Genomic DNA, 23352 nt, shown 5'->3' with positions numbered 1-23352 from the left:
ACGAAGACGGCATGTTCCTCCGAAACTTGACTTTCAACAGACTACACCGCGTTACACGCCAGAGTATAGAACTCTTCATATCCACCGGTGTCAGAACCTCAAATTCTACGTGATATTGGAGAGTTTTCTGAAAATTTTGACATGTCAGGTTTGGTTAAAATTGATAGCTCTACATGCGTTCCTGCGAGGAGCTCCTGTATCTGAAGTAAGTTGTTAAATATTTATCAAGCGAAAAATTATTCAAAGGAAAGTTATGTGAGAAAGAGATTTAATTCCAAGTGACACATCCTCAAATGTTACGTTTTAGAAAGAATCAAACAAAAGACGGGCGTTATGTACCTGCACCGGTTGCTATGTATACATCTCCTAACTTGTTATATTCGCCTTAAACAGAGAATTAAGTCGTCATAAACCTGCTACATTTGGGTTAATTTCTCGGTTCGCCTTATGCTCTGCAAAGCATATAGAGCAGGGGTCGGGGAACTTTTTTACTTATTACCCCAAAATATATTTATTTACGCCGACGTTACCCCCTTGATTTGAAAGAGAGAAAATCATAGATTATTCAAATTCAAAAGGTTTATTGAATCTATTATATGGAGAATACAATTATAAATATAAAAAGTATAAAATAAACGCGATAAAATACGAGTAGATTAATATCCTCATTATGACACAAAAGGATTTCTTAGAAATTTTTTTTCACTTCAGGTTTTGGAGAAATTATGTTGTTTCATTTTTGATACAATAACACCAAAATTGGGACATTTTGATGTCAGAGCAATTTGCATACTGTCTTCGGGGTCCAATCGATTTCTCTGCTTTGTTTTTATGTTCAGTAGAGTGGAAAATCCTTTTTGCAAAGGGCAGCAACTTTTTGACTGCGTCCTCATGTGCAATTTTGAAAGCATTTGCAGCTCTTGACATCCAAAAATATGACAGATCTGCTTTGTTTTCAAATTCAATACGTGCTTCATTATTGGATCGAAGTTCAAGAAGTGCCCCTGCCAAACCTTGAGGCTCTTCTGGTACATCAGCAATTTCACATTTAAAGGGATCTACAACCCAACTGACATTATGTGAATCAAGATCTGGAAAGTAATCATCGAACCGCTTTTTGAGTTTGGTAAGATGCCTTATAACTGTGTCCTTGATGTCGTCAAAAGTAATATTTTCACAATCTTCCAAAAACAAAGCCAACCTTGGAAAGGCAGCAATCTTGTTTTGTTCTGCTTTCTGTCTCCAATATAAAAGCTTTGATTCAAACGCTGAAATCTTTTCTCTGGCTGAAATTATATTGATGTTTTTTCCTTGCAATTCTTTGTTCAATGCATTCACATACTCAAAAATGTCAGCTAAATATGCGAGATGTGCAACCCACGAGGAGTTTGTAAACTTATCTGCGAGAACATGCTTTTGATCAACCATAAAAATTTCAAGTTCAGTTTTGAGAACCCACACTCGGTTCAGAACATTTCCACGTGACAGCCACCTCACTTCTGTATGATAAAGTAGGTCTGTATATTCAGCCTCCCCATCTGTACATAATTCACGAAATAGTCGCGTGTTTAGTGCATGTCCTTTGACGACATTGACAACGTTGATAACATCATGCATGACGGCTTCCAGTGCAGGTTGCAAACGTTTCACAAGCAGTGCCTGGCGATGGATCATACAGTGGTTAACTGGGGACAAAACCAGCTTCGAACTACTGTAAGATACTAACCCAGAATTTCTCTATAGAAACAGTGTTGAAGAGTGGGCGTACAACCATCTGGGATTGACACCGTAAAGTCTCGTAGAAGTTCACTGATGTTGCGCCTCCATCTTCAGTGCTGAGAAATAAGCCAAGCAAGTAACCACGCAGTAAGCAGTCGACCCTGAAGATGGAGGCGGTATGTTCCTCCTACCTTCTACCAGACTACACGGCGTCAGGTCTCAGAAGATTTCTGTGATGATTTCGAATTCAGTAATATTGACAGTGTTTTCTACAATATTCCTATACTGTCCTAAACGTTATCGAATGATGCGTCGAGGCCGACGTTTAACGCAATGCCCCACGAAAACAAGCATAAATAACCAATCGTAAACCGTCTCATTTACATACTGTAGACTCACACTGCTCTTAACATATCCACATCAAAATATTATTAATACCCACAGAATAGACACGATACACAGAAACAAAAGACTGCTCGCTCGTTTAGTGGCACACAACCCTCGAGAATATGTTGCTATGGTAACCCCAAAACTGAGTAATTTCAGAACTTTCATCTAATTATTATTTTACTATTTTATAAATATAGAAGGATAATGCACTGTCATGAACCAAGAATGGCTATGCTGGCGAGGGCCATCAGAAATTTAACCGACAGACTGCCATGAACCTTTCATATTACGTTCGTTGTACCTGCCTCTCCACATTGCAGCTCAACTACCAATGGGAATTGAAAAGTCACTATAAACAGTTCTTTCACCTCTACCATTTGCACGCACCAGCGAAACGTAGTCACAACTGCCCAAATCAACATCTTCAATGGTTCATCACGAAAGCCTGAAGTCAATACTTATAAAATTCTTTCATGATTCATGGTTAACTTTTATCATGCTTGTTCTCGAGTGTGTGTGGAAATTTCTGTAAATCTATCTTATGTTATCATGCAATAACTTTAATTTCTGACATGTGCAACCGGCATTTTATTATAAGATTAAGCGTTTGAGACTCCGGCAGGTCCCATACAGACGTAAGGACCACGTAGCTGATCTTCAATGACCAATAATTCTAAGCAAGATATCTCGTGCGTAACAAGGAAACCGCTAACATATTTTGACTTGCCTGTAAATGCTGGTCCAGCAGAGAATCAATTATAAAAATTGCAGCCCTTCAGTCTGATAACATAAATACCGTTACAATTAAAGGGCAATTAAGTTAATATGCATTTAAAATATAAACCAATAATTATTAAAAAAAATTATAGGCCCAGTTTTGGTTGCCAAGTACAAAATAAATTACACATGAAATTATATGATAAGTAGTACATAATTTATGTTTTTTTCTTACTTAACAAGAATGTCTGTGGTTTTGTTAGATGTTAATTATTAAACTTTTTTCTTTTGGGGTTTAATAATCTCCTTAACAAATTAAGTTTAATTTAAATCGAAATGTCTTTCATTTCAGTAAATCAAGCTGACAACTACAGCTAATTCGGCCATTTTCCTTTTTTTCATTTAAAGCATTTACAGAGTTGAATATTCAGCAGAGGCAAGTCAAATGCGCCCTTCTCTGTAGCAAACAATCTTTTCTTTCATCTAGTTAAAAATTCTCCCAACAGATGGCTTCAGTTTAATTTTTAACTTGATTAATGTCTGTTCTGTCTTGGTTTAATACACACATTATCCTCTTAATCATCTGCAATTCTAGGCCCTAAAGATTAGGAACAGAAAAAGGAAATGTATTTAATGTTTCACCTGCTTACAGAGGTACAGTTGGCATATATATATATATATTCAGACAACGTGCATTCCGAAACATAACAAACAATGCTGCATACGAAACTCTCACAGCGGTGAGATTATTTCTGGAAACGTAACGTCGTGTTGTCTGGTAAAAGTCCATATATATTTCTGAGCAATATAATGCCTGAATATAGGGCCGATACTTGCTTCCGAAAAGTCGGTAAACTTCTACCAATCAACACAGTGACACACAGTCATAATCATCTCGCGTGAAAGGTTAAAGTACAGATCCTTTCCAATATTATCCTCCCATTTACACTTAGGTCTTCAAAACAGTCTATTCCCTTTAGGTTTTCGGATGAAAATTGTGTATCCATTTCCTGTTTCTCAGATGCGCGGCAAATGCCACGTCTATCTGATCTGTAGGCTCATAATTTAGGCGCGGAAGCCTCCCAGGCAGAAAAAAAATTCACGAAGTTCTAATCATCTGTACTTTGCTTCTTCCTACTTAGGCCCAAATACCACACCTCCCTCGCACCCTGTTCTCTGATACTCTCAGATTTTCCTTAAATTTGAGTGCTCAAGTTTGAAAACCATACAAAACAACTGGTAAAATCATAGGTTCGTGTACAATAAATTACTGAGTATATGAATATAAAGAGATATTGTTACGTTTGTGTGTGTGTGTGTGTGTGTGACTATAGAAGGGTTTTAGATTTGTCACTCCATTTATTGACGACTTATACACACGACTCTGAACTACAAGTAACTACAGTGCCACTGTTAATCTCCAAACCTTACAAATCACTACAGCACCAGCTAAACCTTTTTTTCAGCTTGCTGTGGCTTCACCAGCCGTTCCCTAGTAACGGCCTCTAAGAGTGGAGATTCTTCAGCTTCACTCGCTCAGGTGCTCTTGTCACAGCCGCCCGTGCAGAACTCTTGTCAACTGTCAACTCAACTATAGCGCCATCTCTTCTCAGCCTCCCTTGCAGAGCTCCACTGACTGGTTGCCCCAGTTCTTTTCTCTTTACAACTTCTCTGCGCGGACCGCGTAGGCAACACGCCGTTTCTTCTGTTCCCGCGGGAACGTGTTTACCTAGCAGTTGCCTAAGAAACGGTTTTGACATAACCGCCCATTTCACGATCTTTGCATAGCAACGGCTATACGTACTATAGTATGTACGTAATATATATGCCGATCACAGTGGCCGTGCGGTCTGAGGCATGAAATATATCTTCGCCCTCTCAAATACTGGGATCATGGGTTCGAATTCCTCTCGAGGCATGAATGTCTGTCCATGTTTCGTCTGTGTTTGTGTTGTTCTGTGTGTATGTAGAGGCCTTGCGAGAGGCTGAACCATAGTCCTAGGAGTCCTATCGACTGTCTGAAAGGTTCATAGCTTCAGATTAATTCTGGATGGGAACGTGCCAAAGAGGCAGAAGGAAACGTTCTGTATAATTCGTATGATAAGGCTTCTGTTGTAAATATGACAAAATTAATTACTTAATAAGATTTTAGCGTAAAGACCTCATATGAAATGTACTGTAAGTTTTTAGAATGTATATTTATATTTATACTCGTTAGAATGCGTTAAAATTACGAGTATGTCTGTGAGTTGCTCCATGAAACTTTAATGCATTTCATGTATATACAGTTTTTGTTTATGAACCTGAACATGTAAATGAAACATCTTCTAAAGGTTCGGCCACACAGAACGCTACGCTATGTTCGCTACGTACGCTACGTACGCTGTGTACACTCTGCGACACAGCTAACATAGGGAACATAGCGTACGTAGCGTACGGAAGTCTATGTGGCCAGTCACATTGGCAATAAAGGGAGATATTTTTCTGTTCGTATAGCGAACATAGCCTACGTAGCGCTCTGTGTGGCCGAACCTTTAGTCTGATACCTTATATGGTATGATAATCTTTTGGTTTTCCTTCATCGGTTTTGTCTGAGGACGGCTGACGGCCAGGAACCTTTGAAAACCTTAATCTTTTACAGCCCTGATTTCTGGCCTGTTTCAACTCGGAATTAGTTCCTAAGGTACATATCATTTTGATATATGATGTGACGCTTGGGCGGGGGATTGGCCTCTCATAAGGCCTCCGTAGCTATACAGGAAAGCTAAAAGGCGGACCAACAAATCTACAGGCCCGAAATCAGTACACGCCTCAGATCACGTGACCGCTGTGGATGAAATATAGTTACACGTTGCTAGGTAACTGACATTCGAATTAAAGTTTCTTGGTGTATAAAGGCACTGTTCATATCAGAACCTTGCAATGACAGTTAACAATATATTATAAATTCTATACGGTCCATAACAAATTCATCCTCCTCCTCAGAATGTGAAATAAACATAAAAATAAAACATACATTTTCTCTGCATGGCAATAAACTCTAGGTACCGCCCAAAATGTATTATCATTCTTTTAATTAATCATTTGTTATTCAGGAGGGATCGGGCATTTTGTGTTCATGTCAAGCATTAGGAACAGAATATAGAGTACAGCTATTATTTTCAAATGTTGGCAGCACAATGAAGGACATTTCCAAATTACATGCAATATAATTGGCAATACTGTAGCGGTCCAGTTATTACAGCGGTCAAAATATGTATCTTGTGAAAAAATATAAAGCCACTTAATTATGGAAGTTGCAAAATCCTGACTTTACGGCGTAACTAAAGTAGTGCGTTCTTGTATTACATTACCAAATGGGCTCGTCTCGTAGTCACAATGCTCATAATGAACACGCTAACACATCCTTTGCAAATGTGGCACAGTTCACATACTCGTATTTGGGAACAATGATAACAGATCGAAACCTGATTCAGGAGGAAATTAAGAGGAGATTGAACTCGGGTAATGCTTGCTACCATTCAGTCCAGAGCCTTTTGTCTTCTCGTCTGCTGTCCAAAAACATAAAAATTAGAATATACAGAACTATAATTTTGCCTGTGGTTCTGTATGGTTGTGAAACTTGGTCTCTGACACTAAGAGAGGAACATAGACTGAGGGTGTCAGAGAACAAGGTGTTGAGGAGAATATTTGGACCGAAGAGAGATGAAGTGACAGGAGGTTGGAGAAGCTGCATAATAAGGAGCTTCATAACTTGTACTCTTCTCCAAGTATAAGTACAATGATCAAGTCAAGGAGGATGATATAGGCAGGACAAGTAGCACGAATGGGGAAAATAGGATGCATATGGGATATTTGTGAGAAAGACAGAAGGACAGAAACCACCAGGAAGACGAACACATAGGTAGGTTGACAATATTAAAATGGATCTTAGAGAGATATGATGGGGTGGTATGGATTGGACTGATGTGGCTTAGGACAGGGACTAGTGGAGGGCTCTTGTGAACACAGTAATGAACATTCGGTTTCCATAATATTTTGCAGAAATTCTTGAGTTTCTAAGCGACTGGCAGCTTCTCAGAAAGTATAAAATACCGAAATGCAAAACATTAATCTCACATTATGACGTTGGATTTGGAGCGCTCTTAACGGTGACTACCTTCTGGTACGTGACAGCGTGTGGTATGGTAGATAATTACCGATGTTTCGGAGAGAAGTACTGCCTCCTTTTTAAATGTCGGGGAATGACGAATGAGCAAGCCGTGCGGATAGTGGCAGTACCTTCCACTGAAATCAAGGTGAACCGTTACCACACTGCACGGGGTCGATCTCAGAAGACAGAGTTCTTGTAGTTTATCTGATTAAATTTTCAATATTTTGAGTAATTAATGGGATCTTCTGGCGAAATATTTAATGTGTTTTTCATGTGTAAACAAACCAGCTCCTTCAGAAGCAACACGTGCTGAATTGATGAGGATATTTCCAGTCTTTCATTCAAACCTAAGGTTTATTACTGTGTTCAAAAGAGCCCTATTCTCGTTCCTATCCTCAGCCAGATTAATCCAGTCCACAGCTTCTCGTCCTATTAAAAATTACTTCAACATTTTTCTATCACTTATGGTTAGGTCTGCCAAGTATCTAATCAAAATTCTGTATGCATTTATAATCTCTCCCATGAATGCTACATTCGCCACCCATCTCATCCTCGTATATGATGAAAAGTACAAATTATGGTCTTCATTGTGTAATTTTCTTCAGCCTGTAGTGATCAGCCCTCTTGAGGTACAAATATTTTCATAAATTCCAAGGATAAATCGATTTCTAGTTAGCCGTAGCCTACAACGATCTTAATTTTTGTACAGATAAGCAGAGTAAATCTAAATTAAATAAGCAAAGACGATATAAATCTAAGATAATTTTATTTTTATGTATGTTACTTAAAATTGGACCAATTTCTGTCAAAGGAACATAAGCAGAGGATGTCTGGGACAAATCTAATGAAAGGGAATTTCAGCCATAGATACAGCATCATACATGGATGTGATGCCGTGTAGTTTGGTAGAACTTTACTGTCATTTGGTGGAGCGCACAGTCTCCACCTCATGAGCGCCGGACCGAGCCAATCAAAGCAGCAAGCAGAGTGATTTTTTTTGTTTGGTGTACTTTTCTACCAACAGGATGGAAGCAGTAGATGCTTCCGAAAAGTTGGCGAATTTCTACCAGACTACATGGCATCACATCCTAGAAAAATCACTGTGAAAACATCAAATCCAACAGATAAACAGGTAAAAATGTAAAGCTATTCCTGTAACGGGCCATGGAAACATATAGGGTTGTGAGACGTCGAGGTTCCCACATTTTCTAGACAATCGGCTCACAGATGGGCGTAAGATTGTCAGCTTTAGGCGCCGGCAGGCCGCCCTTTACCCACAGGAAGATTCCAGGTACTCATTTCTGTTAGAGGGTGAGTCGACACCAGGGCCATAGTGCGGCTCGAAGGATTATATCAACTGAGAAATCCAATGACCTCCTCGGGAATCAAAACCTCGACCTTCCGACGGACTGGTAGTCGAGACTCCTCTCGGATAATTTTCTGCCCATTTAGCTTCCAATGTGACGTCAGCCGGGGTGCTGAAACCTATTCCGATTTCGTGTATGGAAACAGAGAATACAACAGAAGAACTTAGATTCCACCAAAAGAAGCGGATAGAGCAATTAGGGTTCGTGGTTCTCACACCGGTGGTCACGAAGAGTGCCATGTTCTGAGATAGAGAGACGTGGAGTCCCCAGAAAGCCGCTGGAAGGAACATGTGGGAAGAATATCCTCTGAACTTTGGAAACGTCGAGGGGGTTGAAGAACTATTCTACAAGCTACAAAGTCACAGTTTCGATTCCCGATGAGGTCATTGGATTTTTTAATTTATCTAATCCTTCCAGCCGCACTATAAGCTTGGGGTCGACTCAGCTTCTGACAGAAATGAGTGCCAGGGATCGTCTTGGTGGTAAAGGGCGGCTGGCGCATAGGGCTGACAACCTCACCGCCATCTGTGAGCCGAAGGTCTACAAAATGTGGGAGCCTTGACGTCTCTGAACTCTATGGGCCTCCACGGCCTGTTACAGGGATAGCTGCAACCTGTAACGGTACAGGAGGAATAGGTCAGTTATCCTCGGAACTGGACTTTGACCGGAAAATTTACACAAAAAAGGAAGGGGAAACCGTAATTTGTACTCTAATTACTGCCATATTTGTCGGCCTAACACAGCTAATATATTGTACTCGTATCCGGGAGGTTCTTCATTCAAGTCTCAAACAGTTTTGTGGCTATTTTGACAAGTTCTTCTTGTGTTTGATTAGCTCCTCCATTAGAAAACCGGAAAAATATTTAGATCTAAGTTCTTATTCAGCATTCAAGATTATTTACAAATGTCTCTAGAAGCTTCGTAGATCTTGAAGTTGACTAGTGCCTCTGTATAACGTAATCAATTCTCAGTCCAGTCCAAACTACAAATGGGACAATTAAAAGAATCTATAAATAACAAGGAAACTATAAAAGACTGTTCAATTTCTCTGGATTTCGATAAGAATAGCTTAGCTCAGCGGTCATTGTGCGTGACATAAGTTCCCGTAAGCCCTTCTCACCTATGAGATGTCCCTACTTCTTACTTTGGTCCAGTACCCTGGTTGTTACTTTCATTCTTCGAGGGCCATGGTTAAGCTTCTACAATTGCACAAAAAGAAAACACCAGGTGGCCTTAACGGTAATATTTGGGCTTCGAATCTCGACCGAATCACTGAATTTCCTGACCAAGGTCTTCTGTGATACTCTTCAGTCAATCTAAGCAAATTCCGGGCGAATACGATTGTTTTTCTCCATACAATTAAAGCAGCCACTGAACATGCGCATGCGCGTCTTGCTACCTAGACTCTCATGAAGCTGGACTGTGCTGCTACCTAGTGGTGCACATAGGAAACCTATTACGTCCATTTGCGACGTATTTACTGACTCTCCCTCGTACTTCTCACTTCTTCATTCATCACCATCAGGAGCTGTATGATCTGAGTTACTGGAGCCATCGTAAAACAACTAACAAAGACAGAGAAAACATGCTTAGGCATGTCGAAATTGACAAAACGTGAATTAAGCCATCCTCAGTGGGCACCAGGTGTATATTTACGGAAGCGAGTCTCAACCATTCGTGGACAATTCATTTCGAAAGTAGAACTGCGAAGAACGTGGGATTTGAGGCTTTCCCGGCAGTGGCGATGTCACCTACATCGGAAACATCCAAAGTTTCGGAGTAACAAATCACCTCCATTTTCAGAGTAGTTAAGAAAGCCCAAGAAAGTAGACATCGCAAAAAAGGCGGCTCGCCGAACTTACTCTTTTGCCTCGAACACAGAGACAATATTCCTCCGAAACGTCGGACCCTGTCCGTACTGCACGGCGTTACCACCCCAAAATCGTACACATCATAATTACAGAGAACTNGGGGGGGCGAGGAGGGGGGCTGAAGGGGAATTAGGGGGAGGCAAAAACTTCAAGCCAAAAGCTCAGGTTCTTTTTTGTAGTCGTAATTAACTTTCAGCCTGATTAAAAAAGTTGGAGTAACTTCCTCTCGCAGTCTGAGTCAACAGACAAAGGAGGTCTGTGTACAGAGAGAGAGAGGAATAAATGAAGTGGGTAAAACGAAACTAGAGAAGATGGAAGGAAAGGATGTAGGGTCGGTAATCACGTGGGGGATATAATACTGTGATAACAGCCATTTTCTTTCCAGTAAATGGCTTCAAAATGTTCACGACAAGCTGATTAATCAGTGCTGTGGTCCTTTGAGTCGCAATGCCTTGCAGTCTTATGGGCTGATAGCGAATTTTCGGAAGAACACTTTGCCTCCATCTTCAGGGTTGAAGTATGCAGTATATGGAATCGGTTGCGTTATATAGACACGTTTCAAGTAACAATGTCATTAAGACCCATGGATTGATATGGAAAATAAAGGCCAGAAGGTAACAGGGAAGTTGAGCAGGATGACGGCCCGTTTCAGGGCCACACTGTGGCTTTTCTCTCGGTTACATTTCTTGTGTAACGATAAACAACATTTTCCCTTCAAAAGGGCCGCAATATTGCCTTCAATTATATATCTCTCTCAAAGGAAAGGGATACTTTGGCCCTGAACAGGGCCACAATATTGCTTTCAGTTATATCTCCTCCGAAAAGAACAATATTTTTTCCCCTGAAAACTGCCGTTTTCTTACCGACCGTTCCTACTTTCCCGCGGTGCCACAGCTTCCAAGGGGCAGTGAAGTTCTTTCGCGAGGCAACCGAAAAAAAAAGACGGGTAACAAAGATTCCAAATTAATTTTAATATTAAGGCCGCGCCATAGCTCAAGCGGTTAGTCGCTATAGCTTCCCACCGTGACGGACCGGGTTCGACCCCGGGTCTGGTCAAGTGGGATTTGTGGTGGACAAAGTGGCGCTGGGGCAGGTTTTCTCCGAGTACTTCGGTTTCCCCTGCCAATCTTCATTCCAACAATTGCTCCACAATCACCCTCACCTATCATATGGGGCTGGTACAATAGGCCAGAAGTGGCCGCAGTACAAGGGACTTAGTCCCACCCCACTGGCAATAAAAAAAATCAATATTAAAAGTTCACATTAACAGAAATACACTTCTTGGATTATCATTAAATGCTTAAAATTAAATTGTAAATTTATTGACACAAACCAGAATACCAGGGGTATCATGGAGCTGAAGTACAACACGATGATGATGATGATGATGATGATGATGATGATGATGACGACAAAGTGAGACTACAGTCAACTAAAATCGGAAAGACCGTTTCAATTTACACTCAGAAACCTGAACGGTGCACTCACAGAAGGAAGCCTTCTATGGCCAATCTTGCAGAACCGCACTAGAAGCCAACTACAATTTTGCTTCAAGTTGCTTGTTTAACGACGCTGACAGTATGGAGACTACACAGCATGGGATGATAGAATGATTACAGAATTGGGCGCATTTGGTGGAGTGATAAATTGGCAGGGGAAACAGATATCTGAAGGAAACCCACCATAGTGCCACTTCCTCCACCATAAATCCCACACATAACGGAAGCTGGAATCGAACCCGGATGGAAAGCAGGCGCGGAAGAGTGTGGAATGTGATATAGATCCATTAGTGCATAACTGACACTCGGACTGGCAGACCGGTTGCGCGACAGAGATGGCTAGATGGACCGATATGGTATGGGAGAGAGAAATATGTTACCTCGTAGCACACGAATGTATAGGAGCCTAACACAGCTAAAATAGGCAGGGCGCAGTTGAGTGCCACACACCTACTGATGCAACCGTATATATATATATATATATCGGTAGTGTGTACCTCGCCGCCCGCGGACCGCGTGCGGCCCATAGAACGTCCAAATTTATATTCGGTAGGATATACGGATCAAGTCGTCCCTATGACTAATTAAGCACACGCCATGAAGCCGTTGCAGTTCGAGTCCCGGTAGGGGCAAGAATTTTCTCTTCTCCACGTCGTCCAGACGGATTCTGGGGTTCACCCAGCCTCCTATCCATTGGGTATCGGGGGTTCTTTCCCCGAGGCTAAAGCGGCCAGGGCGTGAAGCTGACCACTCACCTCCAACTAGTGTCGAGGTCAAGAAAATGTGGAACCAGGCAGGATCGTACATGTTAGTAATAACCATACACAGTATGAAGGAAGGACCTATTTCCTTTATGGGTAAACAGGGAACATCGCAGCAAACGGATTAGAGGCAAATAACTCATCATGGATTCGAACACATCTCCTCTGCATAGAGTGCACTTATCTTCATTGATGTTTTCTCTTGAAAAAGAAATCAACTAACGAACTCCCTAGAGCCGGTTCAATCTAAAAAAGGCTAGTGCTGCTTAGCTACTGAAGAAATTCCGAGTAATTTATGGAAGTCAAAGGTTCATTACTGTGTTCACAAGAATCCTCCACTGGTCCCTATCGTGTGCCAGATGAATCCACGTCTTATTTCTACAAAATACATTCCAACGTGGTCTCCCCAGCCACAAGTAACCCCGAGTCTCCCGTGCGCTTTCTTTCCTTCATGTTCTCCTATCAATATTCTGTGTGCATTTCTATTTTCCCCCGCCTATCGAAAATGAAACAGATATTTTGAAGAGTTATCAAACGAGAAACAAGATATTGAGACGGACAGACCCGCTGTTAAGCAGTGACTGTAAACAGGCAACATACAAAAACACAACAATATAAGATATTTGCTACGCAACGTTGCCGTAAACACGCCTCTACAAAAATGGAAACGGGGTGTTTCTGCGTAGCCCGTGCCGAAAGGTTATCAATGGGAAAAGTTTGGAGCTTAGTTCAGACGGCAATGGTGTGAGGGCGTGGAGCTGAAGAATCTCAACTGTTAGAAGCCGTTGCCAGGGAACAGTTGGTGAAGACACAGCAGGCTGGAAAAGGCTTAACGGATGCCGTGGTGATTTATAAATTGTGAAGATCGGCGATAGCTCTGTAATTGCTTGTAGTTCCGAGTCGTGAGTGTAATAAATCAATAAATCAATTCACCAATACAAACCCCGTCTATAGTCACACACATAGACACGCATACACATGACGATATTTATCATTTTCCTTCTAATGAGCCGCCACTGACACAATGGAAGGAAATTTTCGGAAAGAAATCCAGACCTGACATCTCCTGGGAAGGCAGACGTTAGCATGCATGAGATCTCAGTGAAGACAAAGTATAATAAGGTAAGGGAAGAATGGATGGAAGTTCTTTATGTACCGTCGCAGAACGAGAGCAGCTGCAGGGCACAAAAGTGAGGGTAAATTTGTGCAGGAGTGAGGAACAGTACATGCAGAGTATGTATCTCAGTTTCCATAGTTTTCCGTGCTTAACTACCTCCACACACATATACAGAACTTTGTCACAACTAAGTCCCAAGTTCCAAGTTTTCTTACCAGGTATAAGTCCTGGAAACTTTGTCTAAACTTCGAGTACAAAACAAGAGAACGCCTGCGTGTATGAATGGGATACGCATCCAAATTATTTATATCTCGGAACTCTTGCAAACACCTTACACATTAGTTTTCATACACGAATGATTTGGGCTATCCTACCTTGGAAACGAAATTGATTGTGGTTTCGTAGTTCGTTGCTGGATCCTGATTCTAGGAGCTATGACATGTACGCGTGAACATTTGGACCCCTAGTGCGCGTGCTTACAGTAATTTTCCTGCACAAGCCACTTATCCAATTTTATTTAAGTATATGTTTTCCACTAGTTACTGAAATTTTATCAGAATCCTTAGATCTGTTTTAAAGATAGCAGTCATTTTTCTTTTGGGTCCATGTGAGTGGTCCCTATTTTCGAAGCTAGAATATAATACTATCCGGTCACCTGTCTATGATGTATATAATATTTTAAATTCCGAAAGCAAGGGAAAAGGATTTTTCTCTTCTCCACGTCGCCCAGACCGCTTCTGGGGTTCAACCAGCCTCCTACCCAATGGGTACTAGGCCCTTTCCCCGGGTGGGTTAGGCGGCCGGGGTGTGAAGCTGAACACTCACCCCCATCTAGTGCTGAGTTCAAGAATGGTGAAGCCATGTCTGTACTTTCCCACACGTGCTCATACAGACGGAAATGAGCCATCCCATAAACAGCCTTGTCCTACTCAGGAATCCCGGAAACGTGTAAATACACGTATATGCAGTCTTGAGACGTACTGTTTCCACTACAGCAGCACCCTCACGTGTACACTACGTGTGTGAGAAGGTGCACAGGCTACACATTTCAAGGAAGGCATAAGTAAACTGTCATATAAAACAGCTGAGTTTCTGTGTCTTTTACCCAAGTACAAAAAAAAAAACAACCTCCTTGGCCTGTAGCCCGCAAGCGAACTATACCGACTGAGCGACCGCCTCTTGTCGGCGAGGTTAGTGCCAAATTTTGCGGATAGAAGGTGTCACGTGTCCAACGCAACGGATCCCCACGGCCGTTAATCTCGGTTTTCTAGACCGGTGCCGCTATTTCCTTGAAATAGTTCTTTACTTACACTCAAGAGGCTGAGTGGACCCCGTTCCAGACCCACTACTTCTCAGAAAATCTGGTAGTGCCGAGAATCAAACCCGGAACCTCTGGATCTGTAGCCAGGAACTCTGACCACTAGACCACAGAGGCACATATGTATTACAACACTTAAATCTGAAACCAGGATAGCTCTGTCTTTTATCAGAATAACTACGGTTGTAGTTTTTTTCCTTGGCACTACAGCCCCAGTGGGCCTAGGCCTACCTCCATGAACTTCTCCGTTCACTTCGGTTTTTCTAGATCTTACACATACAGTAGGACTCCTTGGGCGGGTGATCAGCTCGTCGTAAAGCCTCTACCTGTACACAACACAGAAAAACGCACACAAACATCCGTGCCCTAAGTGGGATTCGAACCCACGATCCCGGCTTCCGAGCGAGCGAAGACAGTGCATGCCAGATTCCCAATCGGGGCAAGAAATATTCTCGTATACACAACGTCGAGACCGGATCTGGGGTTCGAATTACTTCAAAATGTGATTTTTTTAAGTTGACGTGGAAATTTTTTTTGTAATTTGTACATTTCATTAGAGTATTCTCTGTCAAAAACATACTTTGACATGACGCCTGAAAGCCGGAATAGAGAAGTCAGAAGAGAAGTTCGTTACTAGGCAATTGCGCTGCAATCATACCTACGCAATAATAGAGGGGCTGTAATTTCTGCATGGTCCGTGCAAAATAGTTATAAAGAAGAGTTCAGTTGAGGAGAGATAGTAGCAGTAGCTATTCCTGCGAGTTGTAGGAGGCGATGAAAATGGAAGTCTCAAATCTGAGACAGTAAAATATTGTTGCGAGTTCCAAGGGATTTATCCCCGAGAAAGACTGCGCTGACAAGGACCAGCACAAACCCGGAACCTCTGACCCGTCCTCTCGTCAGAGAGGGCGCCTCACAGTAAACAAGACCGTAACTGTCAAACAGCAATAAACATCTGGTCATTAGGCCCAGATGGTGCTCGACACAACTAACTGACTGACTGACTGACTGACTGACTGACTGACTGTCTGTCAGTCGCAATGTGACTTTGACTTTGACTTTGAAGAGTTAGTCGAGTTTCGAGACGCCAGCCTGCCAGGATATGAACTTTGGAGCAGAGGAATTGAATTTAGTTAGCAGTTGCAGAATAATGCAAGAAAGGAAACAAGCGGAGCAAAAAGACTTCAAGTGTGATTTGAAATTACAGCGAGACTGCTATAAGTCCGTTGCCAGAATACGACTAGTGAAGAGTGAGAATTCTAGTGCATGTGTAACGGTGAACTGTGAAGTGTGTAGATCAGCGATAGCGCTGTATTGCTTGTAGTCCCAGATTCAGTGTCAATAGAACCAATCATCCAGTCCAAACCCCGTCTATAAGTCAAGCGCAAAACCCTACACGTGACAATACTTTTAGAGTAAGGCATATATTGAGCAGGCAACCTTACGGAAAAAAAAAACTCTTCTGTGTTCACCGAGATCTCCAGTGTGGTGATTTTGGTTCCTGTCGTGTAACTTCAATACGGAATTTAGCTATATTATAGCAATATTTTAATTATCTATAATCTAACGTGGTTGACCAGAGCGTTTCTAGGCAACGACGTGTAAACAACCTTCAGTTGGGTGCATTACAACAATAAGATAACCTGAACCTTGTTTACATACAATTTTCCGTCAATAATGCAACTATTTATTGCGTCATTCACATTTGCTTTCGCTGTTAACACGACATGTTTCGGCCCCAAACGGCCATCCTCAGGTGTCCCATTATGCCAAACCTGCTTCACCGCACTGAGTATTGCCCATTCTACACACTCGTAACTGAATATTTCCTAATTAAAATTTTAAGATTGCACTCAACTGTTGTGCCTTAAATCTTGCATGTTCTAGTTCACGCCATTAAACATCAACTAAAAATCTTTAAAATTTTTAATTATATAAAACTCCTAATTCCACCTCATAAGGTCTGGAGATTATAGAATACCTATACAGGTCTGGAGATTATAGAATACCTATAGAGGTCTGGAGATTATAGAATTATAGAATACCTATACAGGTCTGGAGATTATAAAATACCTCTACAGGTCTGGAGATTATAGAATACCTATACAGGTCTGGAGATTATAAAATACCTCTACAGGTCTGGAGATTATAGAATACCTATAGAGGTCTGGAGATTATAGAATACCTATACAGGTCTGGAGATTATAGAATACCTATAGAGGTCTGGAGATTATAGAATACCTATACAGGTCTGGAGATTATAGAATACCTATAGAGGTCTGGAGATTATAGAATGCCTATACAGGTCTTGGGATTATAGAATACCCACACAGGTCTGGGGATTATAGAATACCTATAGAGGTCTGGAGATTATAGAATACTATACAGGTCTGGAGATTATAGAATACAGATACACGTTAGGAGATTTTATAATATTCATACGGGTTTGGAAATTATAGAATGTCTATATGTGATTAAGATTATGTAATATCTATACAGGTTTAGAGACTACGGAATGCATGTTCTGGGGTCGCAAAGTCGCCCATGAAACAAGGAACATCTTGTAATATTAATTAAGGAAGAGTTGTACCAAATTTGGGAGAAAGGCTCACCCAGCTGGATCCGAGTCGTGTAGTTAAGGATGACAACGACAGTTATATATATATACGTATATTTAAATAATGAAAAATTCTAGACACACTAAAATATTATATATATGTAAGAAACAAAAGTGACAGGATTTCAGTTTTCAAACCTGCGGCACTTAGTACAAGCTATAAAAGCCCAATTCGTTGACCTGTGGATAGGTATTAAAAATCTTCTCATAAGTGAATAATATTACTAAACTGAACAGACTATTTTAAACTGTATAATTATTAGCGAAATCTTCTCAAATTTAATGTAAAATTGCTTGCAGAATTAACCCGTATCTCTTACTTAGAGATTTCTCTTAAAAGGAACTGTTAAGTATAAGTTAAATGTGTGACAAAATTTTGTTAGAGAGACCGCTCTAGGACACTCGATGTATTTACCAGACGCTAATATCAAAGTGACTTGGCAACAGTGCAATCGATCTGTGTCCCTGACCATCGTTAATAAACCTTGTTCCGACTAATCTCATTCAATCTTCTCCTCACGAACCAAGGTTCCTTCTTTGTCACGCAAATTTGGAGGTTACAATTTGCGTTCGTGTAAGATAAGAGTTCATCACCACAGACGGTAAATGCTTAACCCTTTCAAGGCATGGGTACTTCAGGGCTTTGCACTATATGGAGTTCAGTTTTTTCCCGGCAGTGGCGCTAGTTGTATTGCCTTGCCAAACGATCGATGTGCATCCAGGATGGTTGGGGGAGAGGATGGACGGACATCCGGACAGACGGGCGGACGCCTAGCCCCTCCCAATTCAAATGAAATGCCGGAATAAATTGGAGCTCTTCCCCCGAGTTGGGGAGGAACCATTCTAAATTTCCGCGGAAGTCGATTGCTATTGGCTGCGGCATTCCGCCTGCATGGAGACAACAGGAAGTCGAGGGGACACGAAGTAGAAAAAAAGATAATAAAAATGGAAAAGCCCATGAAGGGGACGGTAAAACTGAAAGGAAAGGGAGGGAGGTGACAGCAATTTTAGTTTACTGAAAATATTCCACTCTCAGACTTGTATTTTTTTTTTCCAGGGATAAGAAAAGATGAGCTGCCCATCCGAAGATGCAAGGGAAGTGACACGAAGGGGAACGCCGTGACACAAGATGAGGTCCTCATTTCTGCTACCGGGTCACCTTAAATTGAGTTACACGTATGTTCCTAATGTATTCTATGCGACCTTACACAGCCTATACCACAAGCCTCCATGTTTATTCTTGGCCGATATAAATATTACAGCCGGACATGTTAACCCTTTAAACCCCACTGGTTTCTATATGTACCACCCACTTTAAAATACCATAAATCTGCATTTTGCCCACAGAGTGTATTTGTATGTTCTGTATGGTTCTCACAATAAACAGCGACTGTTTCCCTAAACAGCATTTACACTTTAAAGCACAGTGGTTACTATACGCACCACCAACTTTAACATACGAAAACCCTACATTCTGCCCACAGAGTGTATTTGTATGTTCCGTATGGTTCTCACAATAAACAGCGACTCTTTCCTTAAACAACATTAAGAGATTGGGCTTGTAACGGTGACGTAATGTATTTCCTGTGAGGTACGGACTGAATCCTTATATATTATTTAAAAGAAATTCAGACTTCAAAGAGTCAAACGTATAATTACAATTTCCAGTGAAATGTAAGCATCTGTTTCAAATACACTGAATTATTTGTTTACCTGTTTATTGGTTCGCCCTACTTTGTATGCGCAGGACGAAGTAATAAGCAGATAGGGGGAAGTCAGGTTCTCGGGGTGGTCACTATGAAGCGAACCAGGATTTAAGATGTGAAATCATGTAGTCCGGTTGTGGTGTACGGAAGATTCAGATTTACTTAGTGTCTCCTTGTTCAGGATCGGGGCCACCAAGGGTATACATCTTCAGGATATAGCGGAATAGGGCATGGCTAACACCGGGAGTGGGAAAGTGGACAGTTCTTTCTTTATTTCGACCCTGAAGATAATGGCAGTAGATTCTTAAGGAACGTCGATAAACTTCTATCAGACTAAATAGCGTCGCATCCCAGAAGATTGTATTCTTCATAATATAAGCCGTTAAAACCTCAAATCTCAAAACCAAAATTAAATTTTACCGACAATTTCAATGGCAGAACATAAGGGCCACATTTCACCAAACCCTTTCCGGTAGAGAAGGAGTTAAAATATATGGACGGACACACAACATGCAGATTGCACTAGCAGTACATGGAGTTGCAATACACACTCTGGTCCTTATTCCCAACAAAACATACGTAGGTTGTATACAGTACAGTTATATATGTTCGTTCCAAACTGTACGAACCATTACAGGGATCATTTTAAGCAAAAAAATCCAAATTGCAGTTTTATTAGCGTTCAACTGAAGTGAAGAATAAATTATTAAGTGAAAATATTGTTACAATATTCCTGAAAAAACCCATCTAGCAGTAGAACGATTTAAATTTGGAACTGAAATAAGGAGACTCGTTGCAACTAATACATACAAAAGGTAAAAAGTATGCTGTATAATGTAGTACACAAAGTTACGAAAGGAGTCCTTTGGCCTTTAAGAAGCCTTTGTAAGAGACAGGATAATGAAATAAAAATTTGCGAAAGTCTCCCATACTGAATTTCAGCAGTAACTGTGCAAAGAGTTTGCGTGGGTAAGACTCCGTGAAGACTAGGCTTTGCTGTGGTTCAACACGGCCGAATTCGGAACAACCCGACAACTTTCAGAGACTTGAAATCTAATAAAATCAGAATAATCCTTCACGGGAAGCACGGGAGAGCGTGCATGAAGTAGGCTTTATTAAGGGTCAAAATCGCTTGAAGCAGGAATTTCCCAAACAAATTCTTGTGACAGTCTCCCAAAGAGAATTTGAAGAAAACCTCTTCAACGGTTTAAGCTCTGATACTGAGCCACAAATAGACGGAAAGACAATATTGTCACGTGTAGGGGTTTGGATTGGATGATTGGATTTATTAACACCTTATTCAAACAACAATTTGTAGCTATAGTGGCTAAGGCAATACATGCAGACGAAATTACTGGGGGTCACCAGTGGGGATGTCCACGTGACAGATCAACTACTGATCAGACCTTTTGCATCCATCAGATATTGGAGAAGAAAACTGGAGTACAATGAGACAGTACATCAGTTTTAGGTAGACTTCAAGAAAGCCTATGATTCAGTTAGAAGGGAAGTATTGTACAATATTCTGATAGAGTCTGGGGCACACATGTAAGCAGTTAGGCCGAATAAAATATATATTTAAACGAAACGTATAGTAAAGTCCGTATAGGAAAACACTTGTCTGATAATTTCCCTATCCAGAATGATCTAAAACAAGGAGATGCTTTATCGTTACTGCTTTTAAACTTTGCTTTAGAATATGCCATTAGGGAAAGTGTGGTAATAAATATCTACCAAGCTGCATACTGCCATGTCCTACTGGAACATGTCCTCAATATTTCTGCGTTACTTCGAGTTCAAATGTTTTATTTTTTAGGCCTACATTTAAGAACATATTTAGCTGTTATTTAAAATTGTCTTTAATTTTATGATACACTTTCCAATATGAAGAAAGCAGTCTTCTGGGATTTGGCACCGTGTATATGTGGTGTTAACCGACGTTTCGAAGGAACATATCGCCTGCAGACTGCTTTTACCGGTCTCACGGTCTCTTCGCTTGCGGATTTCTTATATATTTTTTCCTTTTACCCTGAAGATGGAGGCGATATGTTCTTCCGAAACGTCGGTTAACACCACATATACACGGTGCCAAATCCTAGAAGACTGCATTCTTCATAATCACCGCCGTGAAAGCCTCAACTCTGACACTTTCCAATGTGTTTAGACGTAGGTTTCCTTAAGAACCGAAATTCTAACCGCTGTAATCAGCGTTAAGTTTTATTGATGTGGTCATGCGCTTCAGCCATCATGAAGATAAGAACTGTGTTTCCACAATAGCATAGTTCTTCTAGTAAACAATTAAGATATTCCTGGCAGCTATTCTAGAAATTCATGAAGTGAAGTGAAGACTTCTTCGAAGTAATGGATATTTAATGTAAAAGTCGAAGGAAATTCTTCTGGTCTCCATTCTACGCGTAGCGAGCAAAACATGCAAACAAATCTCTCGGAACTGTGATTGAAAAATGATGATTTTTGACAGATTTTGTATAAACCACGGAAAGGCAATTGCTAATGAGAGGCCAAAGCTGTCCATTCTGCGTTGTAATATTCAGTTACCAACCACAACACTCGGGTTTTGAAAAATACACGTAGTGACAATAAAACATTCAGCAACATTTCTGGGAGGCAATATTCACAGTATCCACTTCGATACAAACATTAAGTAACAGGCTACAAATTTAAATTATACATACGAACTTTCAGCCTATCACAGCGACCGCGTGGTCTAAGATATGAACTGTCTTCGCGCCCTCAGACACTGGGATCATTGATTCGAATCCCACTCGAGGCATGGATATCTGCATGCGTTTCTTCTATGTGTAGGTAGCGGCCCTTGCGACTGGCTGATCCCCGTCCAAGGAGACCTACCGACTTGGTATAAGTTTACGAAACCGAAAAAGCGGCCAGGGTACAACAAAAGGCTGTAGAGCTATGCTTTCAAGTACGATCATCTTTGAACTATATTCATAACACATATTCAATTAGTTACAAAGGTGCCAAGAGTCGACAATTTCGACGTTTACAGAAACTAATATATCTGAAAGCATGCGACAACTGTTGACATTTTGTCTGAATTACACACTGAAGCAATATGTGGTTGAAATGTTCCTCTGCCTTCGTACATTTCTGGGGAATGATACAAGGTAACACTTAACAACGGAAAGTAAGAGATCTGATGAACTAGTATCCTAACAGCGACACTGCCGGAATTAGAGTTGGCAATACCAGGGTTAGGAATCCTTGCAGACAACAAATAACAATGCATGAATTGCTATTGGATAACTCAATTAATCTTGACGCATTCTTTACATGTGTACAGTAAGGAATATCTTCATTTGTTGCACCCTGTTATGTGTTCCAGATATATATATATGGAAATTATGTTAAACGTCAACACAACAAATATATTCAGTTTTAATGTTTTATAATTCGATCTTAAAAATTAGAATATATAACACTATAATTTTGCCTGTGGTTCTGTATGGGTGCGAAACTTGGTCTCTGACATTAAGGGAGGAACACAGACTGAGGGTGTTTGAGAACAGGGTGTTGAGGAGAATATTTGGACCAAAGAGATGAAGTGACAGGAGGTTGGAGAAAACTGCATAATGAGGAGCTACATAACTTGTACTCTTCTCCAAGTATAATTAGAATGATCAAGTCAAGGAGGATGAGGTGGGCAGGACATGTAGCACGAATGGGGGAGACTAGGAATGCGTATAGGATATTGGTGGGAAAGCCAGAAGGAAAGAGACCACAGGGAAGACCAAGGCGTAGGTGGGTGGACAATATTAGAATGGATCTTAGAGAGATAGGATGGGATGGTATGGACTGGATAGATCTGGCTCAGGATAGGGACCAGTGGAGGGCTCTTGTGAACACGGTGATGAACCTTCGGGTTCCATAAAATGCTGGGAAATTCTTGAGTNGTGTCGTATTGTGTACTGACATAAACCTTTTGCCTCAAGTTGGTGTTACAATTAAAGTAGAAGATACAAAATAAAATAAAAGATAAAATATAAAAATATATACCATATATCAAGATTTATAAAGTGTTGAATATATTATGAAAATATTTTTAAAACATTTAAAAAAATAAAAAGGTTTAAAACATATT

General features: G+C 40.8%; 1 protein-coding gene across 1 annotated transcript; it reads right to left on the bottom strand.

Moving 5' to 3' along the window:
- Positions 1-723: 723 nt before the first annotated feature.
- LOC111865759 (protein FAM200A-like) lies at positions 724-1674 on the bottom strand. Its single transcript, XM_023854026.1, has one exon. The coding sequence runs from the start codon at positions 1672-1674 to the stop codon at positions 724-726; it is 951 nt and encodes a 316-aa protein (XP_023709794.1).
- Positions 1675-23352: the final 21678 nt, after the last annotated feature.

The sequence above is a fragment of the Cryptotermes secundus genome, unplaced genomic scaffold (assembly GCF_002891405.2).
Source record: "Cryptotermes secundus unplaced genomic scaffold, Csec_1.0 scaffold543, whole genome shotgun sequence".
NCBI classification, from domain to species: domain Eukaryota; kingdom Metazoa; phylum Arthropoda; class Insecta; order Blattodea; family Kalotermitidae; genus Cryptotermes; species Cryptotermes secundus.
The sequence above is the reverse complement of the archived record's forward strand: the minus strand, read 5'-3'. Positions and strand labels throughout refer to the sequence as shown.